Below are 18,955 nucleotides of genomic sequence, written 5' to 3' on the forward strand. Positions count from 1 at the left end.
GACTGACGCCGCTCGACCACCGACCGAGCGCAGGCGTCGGTCGCACAGTCGTCTTCTAAGGACATGGTGAAGTGGCCGCAGGAAAGAATGCACAGGCTGCACGAAGCGACACACCGCTTCGACGCGGCAGCTGCGCCGCAAGCCCGTTGCTTCGGCGCGCAACGAGGTCACTTTCCTACTTTCCTTAGCTTTGGTTTTTAGGATCCATGACCAGGCCAAAGCAAAAGCGCCACCACTTATACAATCTTTTAAAGGTATGATGCACGAAGGCGTTATTTCAGTTAATATGGAAGTTGTGGGACCGTTTCCGTGCATGACGAGTAGCGTACATGTTTTCATGCCCAAGGTGAACGGGGTCGCTCGTGAGCCCGCCATCCACGGAAATAAGCCCAGACACTTTCACATTAACGTATCACGAACAGTGTATCGCCACATCGGCGATCGTGAAACGAAGGCGTCCGACTTCTTTGAACGTCACAATCACTAGCGCGCAACCGCACGGCTATGGCACTGCGGGCTTCACGGGAGTCATCCTCAACGTTAGTAACCTACAAACAGGAGAGTTAGCACCCAACAGTCGAACGCGACATCGTAAAGCTTCATTTCTGGTAGCGCCACCTGACACTTGGTGGACAACGGCACCATGACTCGCAGCGATGACTATGACGGTACGCCCCCGCGCGGCCGGCGCTGCCGCACGAGCCGACCGACTCTGGCGCCGGCGGTCCCCACACGATGACGATGAATTGACTTAGATAATGGTCGGTGGCGGCGGCCGGATGGCGGCCGCTACACCTGCGAGTCGGTCTCCTCCTGCTCCTTGTGGATGCTCTCCTCGGAGGACGAGCGCGGCTGACTGGCCGTGCGCACGAAGCCCACGCCGGGCCGGCCGCCCCACTTGTTGTAGTGGCTGGCCAGCCGGCAGCGGCCGCGTAGCCGGCAGTACACGCAACCGGCGGCCGCCACCAGCATCAAGGCCAGCAGGCAGCCCAGCGCTGCCGCCGCTGGCGCCGTCTGCCACCAGCGTGCGCCGGCGGCGGACCGAAGCCAGACGCACTGCACCGGCGGCGGCGGCGCGCCATCCTCCGCCGGCGCCGCATCCACACCGCCCGGCCCAGTCCGGCGCGGTGCCGTCACGCAAGCGCGCGCACCCGGCCGGCCGGGCGCTGCCAGTGCCAGCAGCGGCAGCGAACACGCCATCTGCTCGGCGGCGAGCACCTCAGGGCCGTCCAGCAGCAGCACGGTGACGGAGCAGCGCTGCGGCGGCGCGTGCAGCACGCGCAGGAACACCGTCACCCGGCCGGCGGCCGTCATGTTGGCGAAGAAAGCAGCCAGCTCGGGCTGCGGCGCGGCGGCCGGAGACGGCGGCAGCGGCGGCGGCTGCGGCGGCGGCGCGGCCGCGGCCAGCCGCAGCGGCTCGCCGCAGCTGGGGCGCAGCGCCGTAGCCGCCGCCGGGGCCAGCTCCACCAGCACCAGGCAGAAGCGATAGGGCTGGCCGGCTCGCAACTCCGGCCACCGCACGTCCATTTGCAGGCGCGTGGGGTCGGTCAGCGCGCCGCCGCACTCGGCCGCCACGCTCGCCACGTGCTGCTCGTGGTCGTCGCGCGGCTCGAACACGAACACCTGGTCGCAGCGGTAGGGCGAGAGCGCCGGGTCGACGCGCCAGTGGAGGCGCGCGCCGCCGCCGTCGGCCGCCAGCTCGGCCGCCTCCAGCCGGATCTGATCACTGGCGTCGCCCGGCCGCGGCTCCATGTCGTCGTACTGCACGCTCTCCTCGCAGGTCAGCTGGTCTGGCGTCAGCAGCGCCTGAAGGCACGACCACGGCGGTGTCGATTCAGGTGACGTCACAGTGAGCTGCAGACTATGGTTCGTGATCGTGCGATGGCGTTATGGGACTCTTTCAGACGAGTTGGAACATCGGACTTCGACGTGGATTCGGATGTGGTCAAGAGCCCCCGGTCAGCACGCTGAGGACGAGCCTCGCAGCCATGGTGCAACGGCTCAAGATGAAAATGGCCGAACATTCCTGCCTTTCTGGAAAATCTTTTGACATTTTACTCAGATGTGGGCCTAAGGAGCTCGCGCTAATCGTAGAAAATCAGGGAAATCATGCTATTGTGGTTACATGATCAGCAATGCTCGGACATGAGTTTAGCCGCGGCGATGCAGCACTCGCCGGGGCGATAATGGTTGCCCGGTGCCCTGCAGCACGGCAAGGCCAGCTGGGCCCACGCGACCGCCAGCTTCGTGACGGTGATGAGGATTAGCGCACCCGATTAGAGAGAAATCATCCCGCCCGATCGCACTGCAGCCCTCTGCAGTCGCAGACAGAACTTGTTTTCCTAGGCGGCTTATCGGGATATCAAAGACAATGTCCTGTTTCGATAAAAAGTTAAGCAACGTTGACGTTGATGGAGGAAACTTTTGCGGTGGCAGCGAGGATTTCTAGGGACCGGCCATCGCCTCACGTGCCGAGACAGGGTAATCCGTACGCATCGCAGAGGTCAGGCGGACACGCACTGGCCCAGTGAAGCGGAGCTCGCGGTAACGCACAGCGGCCCATCTCTGGCTGGGCCGAGCGCTTGTGCCAAGTGCTCGCACAGTTGGGATTGTTCGTGTATTGGCGCACCACCGCTGGCGCGCGTGGAATGCATCATTGATTCAAACTTCAGTACTTCAGAATTAAGATTGCTCAAAATATCTGAGACAATGAAATAACGTACTTCGTGGATTTGCTGTGTGTGGGCATTGCTACAGCTGTCTGGAAGAGGAAATAAGCGCCCCAACAAGTATGGCGGACTGCAGTAATAACACCTTCCGAACGTGACTGCCGATTGAAATGCGAGCCATCAGACGTCACCACTCGAGCAAGAACTTGCGTCTAATTAGGCGAGGGCGTAGGATGTGTATCGATTGCAAAACAGCGATTAGATAAACTGGCGCGGGTTATCATTAGCAGTCTCCATCAGACCAAACAAGTATGATAAACAGCGACCTCGCGCTGAGATCACCGCCGGATAACAAGAAGCGGCGGTCCCTTCCTCCGAATGGCCGCGCGAGATTATCTGTGGCGGCCGCTCTCGCGGACCACTCACCAGCGGCGCATTCTCCAGGTGGGACGGAGTCATGCAGGTGACCTGAGCCAGGTCATCGCCGCTCAGCCGTGCCTTGCTGGCCGTCAGGAAGCTGGCCAGGCTCAGCAGGCGGCAGTCGCAGTGCAGAGGATTCTCTGTCGGAGAGAGGTGGCGCCGTCAGTCGATCAACACGTCGCGAAGAACGCTTCAAACGAAGGGGGATGAGGTGGGGGCGGGCAAACCCGCGCTGGCTGCTCTTCAAACCTGCAGACTTTCCCTGTAGACAATATATAACGACTTTACACGCGGTTCGAAATTTACAGCTGCTTGCAGTGGCACACGTAAACATGTATTTTTTGCGTCGCTATCGACGTCGAAGGGCAAGGGTGCCACCCGAACACGGATTATGGACCTCAGCCCCCTTCTTCGAGCGGGCGCCCACGGCCGGTGGGCCAGCATCCTGTCACGTCACCATATGGATGTGGCACGGAGCCGCACGCGCACACCGTGTACACCCGCGCGGTGCCAGCCATGCCAAGGAGCCTGTACCGGGCGACCCGGGGGCAGCTGCGCGGCGTCGCTCTGCTGACGGCTTTTTGTGCAGTTACACCATGGCCGTGGCGGGCCGGTTGTGAAACGCAACCACTCCAGCGGCCGGCCTGAACATCTGTGATTTGAGCCTGAGCTGATATATGGAAATAGCATGTCATCAGCAGTTGGTTATAGGCATGACATGGGTATTTATTTTCAATGTCAACTGAGAGTTATGCTAAGTCGTAAAGCAATCAGGCATGCTATATACAATTTAACGTGCCTTCCAATAATGCCATGGTTTATGTTGGCGCATACATAATGACCAGTCATGTCGCATCGCTGACATAGCTCTTGATATTGACAAGTTTAATTTGGCTGTAAGGTAGAGTTCATCCAATTAACAAGCATCGATTCCTGGTTCGCTTTGTAACGAAAAACACGACACCGAATATGTTTGCATCCCGTGGAACGGCAGCATTGCTCATTAGGGCTCATTAGGGCGCAGACAATGTCTGTCGGGTGCGTGCTGACGGTGTGTTCCGAGTATCCCGAAGTCCAGAGGGGACGGTCCCGAGGACGTGTAGGTCTGAGCTGATCAACCCGACGCATGGGAGCATGCAGCGAATCTATCCGCTGTTCGCCCGGACGCACTATACCCCGAGACCTAGGCCTGTTTCGAGCCAGGTCAGCATCGGCCAGGAGACCAACCGACCGCACTCGAGACAACATGCTCGGCATCACTCTCGGTGACGGCCCAACAAAACCGAACTCTTGCTCCGGCCCTTGCTCACATACTCCTCCGTTTCACTGACGAATGCGACGTCAATCGACAGTGTGATGCTTGAACAAATCGACATCTTTGCTGGTGGCCTATCGTAAGCTGCTGACAGAGGCCTATATGCACGGTACAGCGCCAGCCGTCGGGCGCGGCGATTATGATCGAATATAGCAGGTGATGCCGTGCAGGTGCCACACTTCAAGGACGGCCCAGCCGGGCGCGTGCTGTGTGATGACGTCACGACTGGGAGGCGGCCCAGGGCGCGGCGGCGGTGCCCGAGCGGTGCCCGCGGACAGCTGGACCGGACGCAGCTGCCAGCTACAGCGGCGCGACGCGTGCGCCCGGGCGTGGCGGGCCCTTCGCCCGGCCCCACCGCAGTCGCACATGAGTGGTCCCCGACGGCCCACCCGGCAGCGGGGCGAGCAGGCGGCGCCGGCTCACCCCAGTTCCACGGCTGCCGACGCTCCGCCATGCGCGCCGCCCGCTAGATGGCTACAGCGGCTCAGCGGCCGGGTACAGCAAGCCCGCAGACGTCGCCGAGGGAATTATCCCCGACTGGGCGCGGCTGGGTGAGCAAAGCCGCCAGCATTGCTGGCAGAGCCCGGCGCCGCTGAGCAGGACATCTGAGCCGCTGAGCAGAGTGTACACCGCTGAGCGGGGGATCTGTGCCGCTGAGCGGAGAGTCTGCGCCGCTAAGCAGGGAATCTGCGTCTCGCGGCTGACTGGACACGGCAGAGTCGGCACACCTTTGGAGCTGAGCGTCCCGTCGCCCGGCCGCCGACGCCGGGTCACGCCGGGCACGCCTGGCAGGCAGACTGTGGTCGGTCAGGAGCGTCAGACCCTACAGCAGCGCGGCTGCAGCGGCCGGCCCTACCGCCGGCCCTACCGCAGGACCTACGCCGGACCTACCGCCGGGCCTACCGCCGGACCTACCGCCGGACCTACCGCCGCGCTCGCCGTCATGTCGCCAGGCAGCTCGAGACCGGGGACGCAGCCAGAGCCCGGGCACGCGGGGGGGGGGGGGGGCAAAGGGTTGACAAAGCGCCCCTGATAGCGGAAGCACCTCATTCCGCAAAATCGTTAGATATGGCCCAGTTGTAAGTGAGATCATATTTTCTTTCCTTTTCTGTCATTTTTACCTTACAGAAGCAAAAGAGGCTACGCAAGATCAATGCTATCTGAATTCTATAAAAGATAAGATAAAGAAATCAAGTGTTAAGCGATTGCATGGAACAAATCCCCGGCGATCTTTATTTTACGATGGTCCAGTAGGCTGACTCTTTTCAAATCAATAGAACTCGGAAGCTTTGCCAGATTTTTAGCGGGATTCTACGGAGATATTTAAGACCCACCAATGTAAATTGCAGATAAAAATGGTCACCAGCTTGCACCAACTTGACCAAGTCATGTTTCTATGAAAATTTTCAACATTTGGTTAGAATCGATTAGTGCTTCAAATTATGTAACGTAATTTTGAACATGCGCGCTAGCAAACCTTGGCAACGAAAACCTCCATAAGCCGCACAGCGTCGGCCGGCGGCTAGTATTAAACGCGGTGGCCAACAGGCGGTCGAAAACAATGATGTATCTGAAGGACGCACATTTGAACGCTTCAGGAAATCAAATCGTGCATTTAGGAGGTAGGACGGGAATTTATTTCGCAACAGGCCCTCTGACTGACATTTAAGGTCACGGCCATACGGGTGGGACATACTTAATGTAACCTGCGGCCAATCCTTCGTGCCCTTCAGCCTTCCAATCAGGCCGTTGACCTTTGGTCCTAAAGGGTCCGTCGGTCCCTCTTCGGACCTCCTCAAACAGAGCCTGTGACCGCCTCCAGGCCACTAGCCGACACATGCTCTCGTATCAGGCACTCTAGACCCCTGATCAACACAGGGGTTCCGACCATTCAGGGACGCAGACCAGTGCAAATCGTGGCCCTTGGCCTTGCTCCTGCTTGAAAATGGGCCTTCAGTGTTGGTAGTCTCTGGTCGACTTAGACACTCGCATTTCCTCCAGGCGTCCTCAAACGGTGCAAGAGGTCCTCTGATATTTCAGACCATGGTCCTACGGGCCGGGTTTCGACCAACTGCTGCTGGGCTGGGCGAGCTGGGCGGACGAGGCCGACCCCGGCCGGTCAGACACGACCCGTGACGTCGCCCTCCGTGCCGGAGAGACGGCGCTGTAATTGGCTCACGACGCCTCTCCTTGTAGGGAAGCGCGCGCCGAGCGCCGAGCTGGCCGATGTGAGCATTCTAAATGGAAGGGAAGTGAATTATAGGTCGGCCGCCGAGGAAATGAATTCACCCGGCGCCCGGTTGCCCTATTTTTGAGACAAATTGATGCCGGAGCTCGTTATTCATCTCATGCGTCGCACTGGAGAGCCGGGGCGCTTGTTATTCACTTTTAAACAAATTGGTTTTAAACATTGGACCGGTGGAAGTGAATTTGTAACGCCCAATCAACGCTTGAAACCATTCCACTTTCTAGGTCGTATGTGGTTTGTCTGTTTGATGCCTACTCACGATGGAGATTTCCAATGCAATGTTTCCGAAACAAACCACCTTAGTTGAAATTCAGTTGCGTCACACCTTAAAGCCCATCCCATGTTCCTTTCCTATTCTGAGTCTTTTTAGCGGAAAATTGTCGAGGTAATTATGGATACGACGATTAACGTGACTCATACAGCCAGATACAGCGTCCTTAATGCTCAGCCGGGATCTCGACATTATCGCCTTACGCGATGTCTCGCTGTCCACAGTGATATCCTGGCAGCTTTTCTCATAGCCCATCCTGACTGTAGCGTTCCCAGAACCGCACCCACCGAGCGGGTAATCGCCATTAAAGCATTCACTTAGAGCTTTAGATCCCGTCCGAATCCGACAAGTTTGTCAAGATCACGCGAGGTCCCCAAGGCCCGCTCCGAGCAGGCACCGGGCGGACGGCGAGCCGGGCGGTGCTACGCTCTCGCTGGAGGCCCCGCCACCATGGGGACACGAACCGGGGCGCGCCGGAGACGAAGCGAGTCCGCTCCCCGCGCCGCTGGTCAGACGCCGTTCACCTGCACACGGCCAGCCGACAGTGATGGGTGGGTGTGATGATGTGTGATGATGGATGGGCCGCAGTGATGGGTCGACGCGGAAGCGACCCGCGCCGCCCCGGCAGCGGCCCGCTGACGGAGCGCTGAGGGGAGGGGAGGAGGGGGGGGGGGGGGGGGGGGCGCCAGCTAGCCGTAACTCTTACCGGAGTGTAGGCCGAGTGCCGCACTTACTCCTTGGCAATGTGCCTGCACTGCGCACACAGCTCTAGAAACACTATAGTCGCGCTGAAATCTAGGGAAATAGATGTAAGGAACTGCGATGCCAATAGGAACGCGAATCCCAAAGACTGCAGCGCACGCGATTGGTGTAACACTTACCTGGTCTTCCCACACATTACTATGAAATTGACACAGCGGACTCCGACAGGATCAAAACAAGACAATAATTATCTGGAGTGCTTCCTAGATGCAATCGTCACAGATTAGTCTCGGATCCAGACGAATGTACTCTGACTGAGGAGCAGCAGCGCATCCGTGCCTCCCTCCCCATCTTTCCGCCGTGCGACCGTCGGGGGAGAGCCATGAGCGTGCCTGCAGCCCTAGCCCAACTGGGAAGCCGCCACACCACTTGGGAGTGGCTTCAAGGCCGAAACCACGGGCGGGCAGTGTTCCGAGCGCCGCGACAGACTGCCGGCGGCAGTGAAGCTGACGTTGCTGGTTCACTCCGCTCGCTCGCACGCCATCTAGCTCGCCGTCACTCGACACTCCTGGCCCAGTGCTTGATAAAAATGGATTGTGCCCATCGACAGACGCAGACACTACAAAAATTGTGCTAAAAACATTTAAAAGACGTGAAAAAAGCTGCAAAACCCTGAATCACCGAAAAGTTGCAATGTTAATGTGACCGTGTGTGGGGGGCGGATCCAGGATTTCGTGAAGGGAGGGGAAGCGCTTCACTGGGGTGCCCCTTGTGACTTGGTATCCCCCCTCCCTCACAAAGAAGTACCCGGATTTAGACGACTCCATTTTCAAGTTCCTATCTGTAATCGGTAAAATACCTTCCGCTGGAATGGTCCGCCGGATTTGGTCGGCTGTTTTCTTGAGGTCAATATTCCTTTATGTTTTATGTTGAACTTGGAGATTGGTGAGCGCTTGGGATGCCCCTGAACTTTGGTGCGTTTTGAAAACAAAGCTATGTCGACCCGACATGCGGATTTTGGTGTCCCTTCGGCCCAAGGGGGAAGGGCCATGGTCCCACGCCCCCCCCCCCCTCTGGATCCGCCATTGACCGATGGAGAACATGACCATGAGCTCAGAAATACGGCTATGGCCTGTAATAAGGATCAGCAGTCTGAGCGTCCAGTCACACCCCTAAGAACGTGCGTCCTTCCCCCGATCATCAGAGCGTCGAGCTGCCTGCGAGGAGCTGACTGAGAACGTGCGCCCTTCCCCCGGTTATCAGAGCGTCGAACCGCCTGGGAGGAGCTGACTGAGAACGTGCGCCCTTCCCCCGGTCATCACAGCGTCGAACCGCCTGGGAGGAGCTGACTGAGAACGTGCGCCCTTCCCCCGGTCATCACAGCGTCGAACCACCTGGGAGGAGCTGACTGAGAACGTGCGCCCTTCCCCCGGTTATCACAGCGTCGAACCGCCTGGGAGGAGCTGACTGAGAACGTGCGCCCTTCCCCCGGTCATGAAAGCGTCGAACCACCTGGGAGGAGCTGACTGAGAACGTGCAGCCCTTTCCCCCGGTCATGAAAGCGTCGAACCACCTGGGAGGAGCTGACTGAGAACGTGCGCCCTTCCCCCGGTCATGAAAGCGTCGAACCACCTGGGAGGAGCTGACTGAGAACGTGCGCCCTTCCCCCGGTCATCACAGGTCGAACCGCCTGGGAGGAGCTGACTGAGAACGTGCACCCTTCCCCCGGTCATGAAAGCGTCGAACCACCTGGGAGGAGCTGACTGAGAACGTGCGCCCTTCCCCCGGTCATCACAGGTCGAACCGCCTGGGAGGAGCTGACCGATTTTCGATGGCATTTCGCTTGGCCACACATACCTTTCCTATTCATGAGCGATTAGGCTGCCCTTAATATCGCAGGCTTCACATGGTGGCCACTATGGAACGCACATACTTGCTGAATCCTGAAAGCCTGTGAAGCGCCGCGTGTCGGCCGCAGTGCGTAAAATCATGATATATGGCTCAGGAAACTGTCCGAAGAAGCCACTTGTTATCTTTGGCAACAACACTTCCTTAACCTTTCATATTGTGTCCCCTTCAGCCCAGAACACCCGGATGAGATCGGCAACGATATTTGATTTAAACTTATCATGCTTGCCTCACATTCATGCGATAAGGAGAAGCTTAGCAAACTCTAGCGAAAACGCGTAGTACGTCAAGCACATTAGTTTACCGATATCGTGTCTTGTGGCAGGAGCGTCATTTACTCTTCTCCTGCAATCATTCGAGAGAAGCAGCATTGGATCGACGGATGTTTTTGCTCGTTCCTGATAGGCCTTGCCAAAAACATGACGGCGATGGCAGTTGTCCTAGAAAGTAAAAGCCAGTTTAAGGCTTCTACGTGCCCACCATAACAATCGTGCACTGTTTACAAGAGTCTCCCGCTACGCTATGCCGAGAAACGAGGGCGCACTCCACCATTTGCACCGCCAAATGGCTGCCCTGCACGGCTGCGCCGGGACCAGCTCGGCATACAGCCAGCTAATACATATGAACGACGCAGTACAAGGGATTTCGCCGATCAACATCGCCGCTCTTTTTATCATTGCTCGGCTCCGCTTTCTAGTGCCAACGCCCGGCGTAAATTACAGCTACACGAACGGCATCGGTGCCGGCGGCACCCCTCCAGAAGGCGGAGCGGCGTGCGGGCGGCGCGGCACGTGCCAGACCGGTGCGGTCGCCCGGCGCGGGCCAGCCGCCCGCGCGCCAGCCTGCAGCTGACACCACCGGCACAAACAGCGTGCATACGCCGGGCCGGGTCGGGTGCGCCCGCCGCCGGCCGTCGCCGAAAAAGGTGGCCGCGGCGACCCGTCGGAGTCAGCCGGTAATTTACGGACGGCGCTCCACCCAGGCGATCGGACATGTACGGCGGCGACGCCTCGCTTCGCCGGCCGCGCCGCCGCCCCGTCGGCCGGGCCACTCCGTGAACGGCCGCGTCTCGGCGGCGGCTGGGGAGTCAACACGCGGCGGGTGGGGAGGACGGCACGCCGTCCGCCGCCGCCGCCGCCACTGAACGGGCGCGGGTCAACACGCGGCGGCGCGGAGCACCACCGCCCAGGGCGCGCCAGCCGGCCTCCGACAGGCCCGCTCAGGGCAGGCTGGGAGTGTTTATTCGTACCAGGAGCGCCCACCTGGGCCGCGTCACGGAGTGCCGGCTCGCTCCTTAAACGGCAACAGAGAGCGGCGGGCAGGCGGGTGCTGCTGAGCTGTCCACGGGCGCGCCCGTATTGGTCATGTCCTCTCTCGGGACAGCACAGGACTGCAGCCACCCCCTCTCAAGTGCTCTGAGAGACCAGCCAGCCGTCGCGGCGTCTGTCTGGCCGCTGGGCCGCGGTCAGTAGCGCTGTCGAGAGCAACACCGGCCGGCTGCCTGATAGCATCAGCGGACCAGGGCGTCGGCTCAAGACGGACGACCACCCCGCCCCCGCCTCCGCTTCCACCTGACGGCGTGGCGCGGCGAGCACACGCTTGCGCACACCAGCCCCTGACGAGCCGCCTGTCAGCCGCGAGAGCCGGAGACGAGGAAACGAGGGGAAGACAGGGAGAGAGGGTGTGAGAGAGAGAGAGAGAGAGAGAGAGAGAGAGAGAGAGAGAGAGAGAGAGAGAGAGAGAGAGAGAGAGAGAGAGAGAGAGAGAGAGAGAGAGAGAGAGAGAGAGAGAGAGAGAGAGAGAGAGAGAGAGAGAGAGAGAGAGAGAGAGAGAGAGAGAGAGAGAGAGAGAGAGAGAGAGAGAGAGAGAAAGAAAGAAAGAAAGAGGGTGCACAACCAGAGAAAGAGAGGATAGAAAAGGAGGGGAGAGGATCAGCACGGCCAGGAAGCAGCTCGCCGGCCACGAGTTACGAGTGTGCGTACGGCGCCGACGACAGCTGCACTCCGTCAGGACGGCCGGGCGCCGGCGGGAAAAACGTCTGGAGCCGCGGATCGGGACCGGATGACGCAGTGCTCAGCCACCGGGCGCAGCGGCAGCGCGTGTAACAAGACACCAGCCACACTCAGCCGACACTTTCTTTAGATGCGTTGAGGTACCGTTAGCGTAGTGGTTTAGGTACGCGTCTGGAAAACCAGGGGCACCGAGTTTGCTTCCCTGCCGTGTCCGCCCTGCCTGCCCAGGTGAGAGGCAGACCAAGCCTGTAGCCTAAGCAGCTGAGTGCGTCATAACTCCCCACTGATATTACGTGCGTTGAACACAAATGTATAAAGTATTCTGCACTGAAAGGATGGCGTGGTAGGAGAGGCCAATGTGCGCTTAAGCGAGCTAGCGACAAGTTCACGGGAAGGGTTGTGCGTGGCTCTCAAACTGCCGTTCTTCATTTGAGAACCGCACACGACATGTCTCATTCTAAGCCCCACCCAGTTTATGCGCATTGGGATTCGTGTAAAGATATAATGACAGAAAAGACTCCACACCTACAATGAAGCCGATGACCGGCATTGCATGCCATTTCTATTCGACGAAACTGCGTCTGATGTCCTCGTCGTGGATCGCTGTCCACGTGGCTCCTTCGCCAGCCTTTAACACTTCACCGGTGCGGCGCCACTCTTCACAAACACCTCGGCCATGTCACACTTGAGTGAGTGCCAAGCTCTCTTGTTTTTAAAGGCACCAGTATAACGAGCTGTCAAACCAACTCCGATGATGTATTACGTTTGGCAAGCGATGATCTTTGATAATAGACACAAGTCGACGCGAAAAGAAACACAGCTTGGACTTACCGGAGAGATCCAGCCGTTTTAGTGCTGACAAGCCGTCGAAAAGTTTTCCTTCTAAATTGATGATATCGTTGTCTCGCAAGAAGAGTTCACGAAGATTGGACAACATCACAAGCGACCCGTTCGGCAACGACTGCAGGAAGTTGTGACTGAGATCCAGGGACGTCAAGGCCTTCAGTCCGCTGAACCCTCTGGATGGAAGCGTCACTATGCGATTCGTATCTAGTCGCAGAGTGTTCAGTTTCCCCAGATTGGAAAAACTCCTGTCCCCTATCACGTCAATCTTGTTCTGACTGAGGTCCAAAACCCTCAAACTGTTCAGGCCCATCAAGGCCCCCGGTTCCACAGACGTGAAGTTATTCTGCGCGAGCGTCAGCTTGGTGAGGTTGGGCAGCACATCGATAAAGTTCTCGGTGAGCGCGCCGCTGAACATGTTCCTGTCCAGCGCCAGCTGCTGCAGGCCACCCAATCGGCCGAGCGCCCCCTGGCTCAGCTGATTCGAGTCCAGCCGATTGCCCTCCAGGCTCAGGCTAGTTAGGCTGGGCAGCGCCGCGAACGCGCCCGCCGCCAGCCGCCCGATCTCGTTGTCGGCTAGGTTGAGCTCGGTGAGACTCGGCAGCGGCGGCAGCTCGTCCTCCTCGACGGCGCGCAGGCGGTTACCGCTGAGATCGAGCCGCTCCAGCTGCGCCAGCGGCCGCAGCGCCTCGACGGGGACGCGCGCCAGCCGGTTCTCGCCGAGCCCGAGCGCCAGCAGCGAGCGCTCCAGCCCGGCCAGCAGGTCGTCCGGCAGCTGCTCGGCGTGTGAGCCGGACAGCAGCAGGCCGTGCAGGGCGGCGCCGCGGAACAGGCCGCCGGGCAGGCTCGGCAGGCCGCGCACCACCAGGTCGGCCAGCCTCAGGCGCGGGGCGGTCCGTCAGCCGGGCGGCCACGGCGCGCAGCTCGGCCTCGTCGGAGGTCAGGCAGCGGAGCGTGCGCTGGGCGTCGCAGCTGCACCCCTTGACGTCCTCGAGGCAGCCGGAGGCCGGCAGCGCCTGACAGCAGGGTCAGGGACACCACCGCCGGCAGCAACAGCCTGCGACAAACATAGCCTTCCGTTAGACGACGCACACAAATGGCTGGAGTAATATATACAGGGGAGGCACAATCTGCACACGACTCAGACACACGGATGACTCAGGCATGCGCGGTTCGGTCCGGCGTGCGTGTCTGCACGACAAATCTCACGCCCCGCACCGTCACTCGTTTCAATTAATTGCTGCTTTAGCGGCTGTCAGGAGGCCGCCGCGACCCTGAGGAACGGCGTCATCACGCGGACACGGGACGCCTTTTGTAGCTGGCCGGTGTGAATGCACGTTTGATGGCCAACCTCCGTCTTGGGCAGCCCGCTCCTTTTGTGGCCCGCTGAGAGGGTGAGGCTTTACTGGCCACGACAGGGGCGGCCGGCGCACGGCGCACGGCGCATTCACGGCTCGGGGTGGTCGCCACGGCGGCAACAAACGACTTCCTCCACCTTGACGTGGCGGCAGTGACCCTGTGCTCCGCGGCGGCTTGCAGTGGTGCAACAAAGAGCCGAGCGCACCGATAGGTTCACTAAGTGCCGAAGTGCCGGGTGCTGAGGTTTAGCCACACCGGAGTGCAGTGGCGGAAAATTGCCGGCAGAAAGGAAATAGCAGTTGGAGTTTTTTCCCGTATCTTTCTAGCGCGTAGCGTAAATGTAGGCACGCGTCACGCAGATGGCGGATATACAAGCCATCGCCTATGAGTCGCACTTCGCATAAGAATATGGTCAGCTATGAAAGTTCGTCAAGCACAAGCTTCACGTGGACCCATAGATTGGTGACAATGTTCTTACGGGACTTGCCGACTACCTCACTGGATCAAACTTCAGAATGCCTCATATAATTGTCCGCAGATGTCTTTCACCAATCCGCACGGAGGCGAGCTAGAGCCAACCATCGCCGACGCAGAGTTGCTTAATCAGCTTTCCACTCTATGTGGCGACCGCCGGTATGTCGACCACACGGCCAGGCCGCTTAACGAGCCGACCGCGAGACAGAGCCGCCGGCCTGCTCTCAGCTGCCGTCCATGAAATACCGCACCGGCGCCGGCGCCGCCGACTCTGCAGAACTCTCGTAACTTCGCTTGGCTTCGTCAGCCGAACAAAAGCGTCGGGGAGCCAGCTGCGGGTGGCGGGAGCGAGAGGGCGCGCTGCCGCACCACATCCGGTCCGGCGGCGGCCGCCTGTTCAATGTCGCCGGAAATCGTCGGCGACGCGGCGCGACCGTAAAGCCCGCGCCGCGGCCGGCTGGCGGCGCGTTACAGTGACGCAGCGGCCGCCGCCGGCCGCCACGCCGTGTGAGCACACATTAACGACCGTGTTATGGCGCCCCTCGGAAATAGTTCTGCAGGCCTGGCCTGGCGCGCGCCCGTCGCGCGTCCGCCTGTCGCCGCCGTAATTAACGAACGGGCGTGATGGATGTCCCGAGCTGGCATGCAGACGTCAAACGTCGCCGGCCGGGCCCCGCGCGCGCCCGGCCGGCGACTCAGGCCGGGCCGCTGGCGCCACTCGAGGGGTCACGAGGCCCCTCCTGCGTCTCTCCAGCGCCGGTCTCTGGACAGACCCAGTGGCTCGCAGACCGCCGGCAGCGAGAGCTCCGCACCAGGGCGCCTGCTCATCAGGTACCTAGCACGCCGCACGAGCCGCTCCTGTGTCCTACTGGAGGACTGTGCAGAACGCCCCGGTGTTCAAGTGCCCCAACTGCGGCCGAGGCCGCCCACCGGGGCGCCGCTACAGCCCCTGAAGCCCCCGGTTCAGCTGAGGACTCGGCCTCTCCAGAACGGGTGCCAGCCGACGCGTCGGTCGGCCTCTCCTTCACCCTGGAGGCCGGCCGTCCGGAGGCCGCCAACCGGCCCAACCGCCGGCCGGCCCACTAATCGAGTACTTAGCACAAATCGGCTTATCTCTGACGTGACAGCATAAAGCACGCGGAGGCGGCGGCGCCGGCCGGGCCGGGCCGGGCCGGGCCGGGCGCGCCGACCAGCGAACGGGAAGCCCGGCACACGACGCTCCGCCCTGCATGCCGCGCCGGTGGACCAGTCGGACTGTCAGTCGAAATGTTCGGCAGACCGCGAATCGGCGATTTGTCACGGTACAAATCGGAGTCCGATCTGGTGGCTACCACCACTACAGTGAATCACCTGGGAAAAGGCGAATTGGGAAGGAGAGCGGACTGCACCGACTGGGACAGGCCCCAGCACTGCGCTGCAGTAACTGTGGACACGATCCGCGCCACGTATCTAGGAGCGCAGGTGTGCGGCGCTCTAACCGACCTCGGCGTCCCAAGCCAAACAGCGCGGCTATCAGCGCGGTGGATCTGCTCCGGCCGGCGCGCCAGCGGCGCACGGGCAGCTAATGGCTGTGCGCGGCCGTCGTCGGCACCGCGGCCAATGGTGCGTGCGATGTGGTGACGGGCTGTCGACGCGCTGCAAGTCACGCCTGTTATTCCAGGCCGGCTGCGGCCGCCGCCGAGGAGGCTCGGCGCCGCTCTCGGCCGCCGCCGTGTTTACTCGGGCGCGCCGCTCCGGCCGGCCGGCGCCGGACGCGAGGCCGTGGCTCCCGCGTTTGCCGGGCCGAGCGGAGGATCCCGGCGGCCGGGTGCTGGGCGGCCGAACGACAGGATACCGAGGCTGCAGCTGAGAGGGACCGACCACAGACTGGGGCCGGAGAGGGAGGGCAAGACGCCGGCAGCGTCCTGACAAGGGGAGAAGAGTCGATAATTGGCGCTAGAGGAGAGCGCAGGGCATGAGTCGTCACCGCTTGGTATGGGTGGTCGCCGCGGGCCGGGTGGAAGGCAGAGTCCGGGAATGGCGCATGGAGGGCATGGCTTTGATGAACGGGGGCGTAGCGGACAAATGAAACGTGCATATATGTGTATATATGCATACACATAAATACACACACACACACACACACATATATATATATATATATATATATATATATATATAAATTTGCACACATGCAGGTATAACGGTATAAGCAGCACGACGCGGAGCAGTACGTCTGGTATTATCAGAGCCTTCGGCAGCGTGATCTGTCACTGGCGGATATCACTCGATACAAGCTTCAAACCTATCGATGCTAATTTTAGGTCATTTCTGTTTTGGCTGCCATCACTCCCCTGCGTCAATATCGCTGATGAAAAGCGATAAATCAGCGTCTTGATGTTCCTGACGTCAGGAGCTGCCACATATAAATTCCTCCCAAGTTTAAAATAGAAGGCGGGTCTGGTCGAGCGGCCGAAGAGAGCCTCCGCACTGCGAGCGCTCAGACAAGGCCCAGGGCGCCGGCAGCCGTCATGGGAATCTAGGACGCTGCTAACGACTACACAGTCACTCGTCGTCCTGCTGGGTAGCAAGGCACCAATTATACATGAGCGGTGACCTCCTCACTTGCTGAGTTATCGCTATCCGCTGGAGTGGACTGCGCTCCTGCACTGGCAAACTTTTATTTTCCGCGGACGAATAGCTAACAGCATGAAGATTAATCGTACCAGGCGGTAAAATATGGATATCCATAGGCTAGATGTATGCATAAATATGGGTAGCCTGGCAAATAAAGATGCATGGAAGATATCACATGGTGAAGTATGGCTATAGATCGTTAAGAATAGCTCGTTTATTTGCTTTTATCAACTTGACCTGCGGGTCACGCGCTTGAGCAGTAAGTGTAGATTGTTTGCTGAAGCCTGTGGTGAATTCCTGAAGCTGTGTCATTGCGTCGTTCAGCATTGTTTCCAGGAACCCCTGAAGCAGATATCCGCTAGACCATTGTGTCTTTATCCATCAAGCCACTTTCGTATTTCCTGCGGTCTGTTCGCTTCAGCTGTGTCTTCTTATGTTGTTAGTGATTGCCTTGTTCATGAAATGTTAACTGTACATCGTGCAGGCCTTATTTGATGAAAGGTTGTCATCAGGGTAATGAAAGAAAAATTGTCGGCGGTCTTGTGACAAAGTTTACCCAACATTAGATTTGGGAAAACTCGAGGCTTGATGGTGCATATATAGAGAATATGATACGTGCGCTAGCATCCGTATCCAGCAGTTTAAGCTACCTAACGCCGTATTTGAGTTGAAAGTGATCGTTAAACCCTATGCAAAGGTCATGAACCCCCAACCTTGTCGTAAAGCAGACGAAGCGAGTTTTTCCTTTTTTGGCTCTTTTCCGCTTCGACTTTCCCCCTCTGGCCCAACTGTACCATATACATGAGGACGTCCTACCGCTGAAAATTTGTAAATTTCTGTTCTTGGCCCTGCCCGACTTCCGTCATCATCGTCTCATATTCTGCACGCCCAGACCAGGCTTTCGTGACCTTTACATATAGCGTAACGGTCACTTTCAACTCACTTGCATCGTGCTGTCCCTATCAAGGCACCATGATCACGGCGACGCCCTAGCCGGATGTCACCTGCCACGGCGACGGCTTTAATCGCTGGATCACCATCACGGCGTTAACTTTACCCCATAGCATTATCAACGGCCATCACAGCGGCAGATCCCCACACCACATATTGAGCGGCGGCCTTCCCCAGCGACTCAGGTAATGCAGGCCGCGTGCCGGCGTTAGCAGCCAGCCTGCAGATCTGCGGGCAGCCCGCACCTATCCCTGGCGGAGGCGCTGCATACAGAGCAGGTCGGCAGAGCAGCCCGGCTGCCAACAACTAGGCCATACTTGGTCAGCGCTCTGGGCGTTTGCATTTTTCTGCAGTTGGCCGCAATTCAAGCAATTAAGTGCAGCATCGTAAACAACTGCAACACTAACCAGTCCCAAATGACTCGTCCAGCAGCGAGGTAGAACGATAACACGCCTGTTTGCAGCCGCGAGTCCTTCTGCTAGTATCGTGGCCGTGATGCGGTGATTCTCCGGGACGTCCATGTTTCCGCCCTATGACGTCACGCGCCAGTTGTTTTTAGCGTTACTGACATGTTTGGCCGGATGCTGGATGCTGGATGTGCTGTAGCTGGCGGGGTGGCGGCGGGTCTGTGGCCGGCAGGGCCAAGCCCCGGCAGTCAGATATGCCAGTCAGGGCCGCCGCCTTATCTGAGACAGCTGGACTCTCTGGGCTTAACTGGCGTGATCGGCGCCATCTGAAGCAGGCGGCGAGGAGGGAGGGGGGGGGGGGGGGCAGAGGCGTCCTCGGCCGGTCACGCGCACGCCCTTCCTCCGCAGGTAGCAGGACTCCCCAGACAGACTCCCCGACTGCCCTCTGCGGCGCTGCAGCAATGGCCAGCTGCCAATCGTTTGGGAACACCACTCCGCCTTACAGCGTTGAAATGAATGCCACCTTCGGTTACACTCGTGCTGGCCACGCGAAAACTCCAAAAGTCGCCGTGTGTTCACGCCCACAACCCGCCAGCCGCTGCCGGTGTGGGCGCGCTGCTGGCGGCGGTGGCACGCCTCCCGTCTGCGGACTCGTCTGCCTGCCAGGCAGCCGGCCGCGCAGGCGCGGCTCGACGGCTGGTCTCGGCCCAGCTCCACCACGAGTGCGCCACGCCGCCTGCCGTCTGCGGACTCGTCTGCC

At 59.5% G+C, this 18,955-nt stretch overlaps 1 protein-coding gene across 1 annotated transcript; it reads right to left on the reverse strand.

The window, feature by feature from the left end:
- Positions 1-789: 789 nt before the first annotated feature.
- LOC119100272 (peroxidasin homolog) lies at positions 790-13,076 on the reverse strand. Its single transcript, XM_037223380.1, has 4 exons — positions 12,377-13,076; positions 3,096-3,229; positions 1,459-1,806; positions 790-897 (listed from the first exon to the last, which is right to left on the reverse strand). Exons 1-4 carry the CDS (start codon positions 12,804-12,806, stop codon positions 790-792), a joined length of 1,020 nt encoding a protein of 339 aa, XP_037079275.1. The 5' UTR covers positions 12,807-13,076.
- Between the last annotated feature and the right edge of the window lie 5,879 nt (positions 13,077-18,955).

Source organism: Pollicipes pollicipes, unplaced genomic scaffold, assembly GCF_011947565.3.
Source record: "Pollicipes pollicipes isolate AB1234 unplaced genomic scaffold, Ppol_2.1 Scaffold_4881;HRSCAF=5763_pilon_pilon_pilon, whole genome shotgun sequence".
Classification (NCBI taxonomy): Eukaryota; Metazoa; Arthropoda; class Thecostraca; order Pollicipedomorpha; family Pollicipedidae; genus Pollicipes; species Pollicipes pollicipes.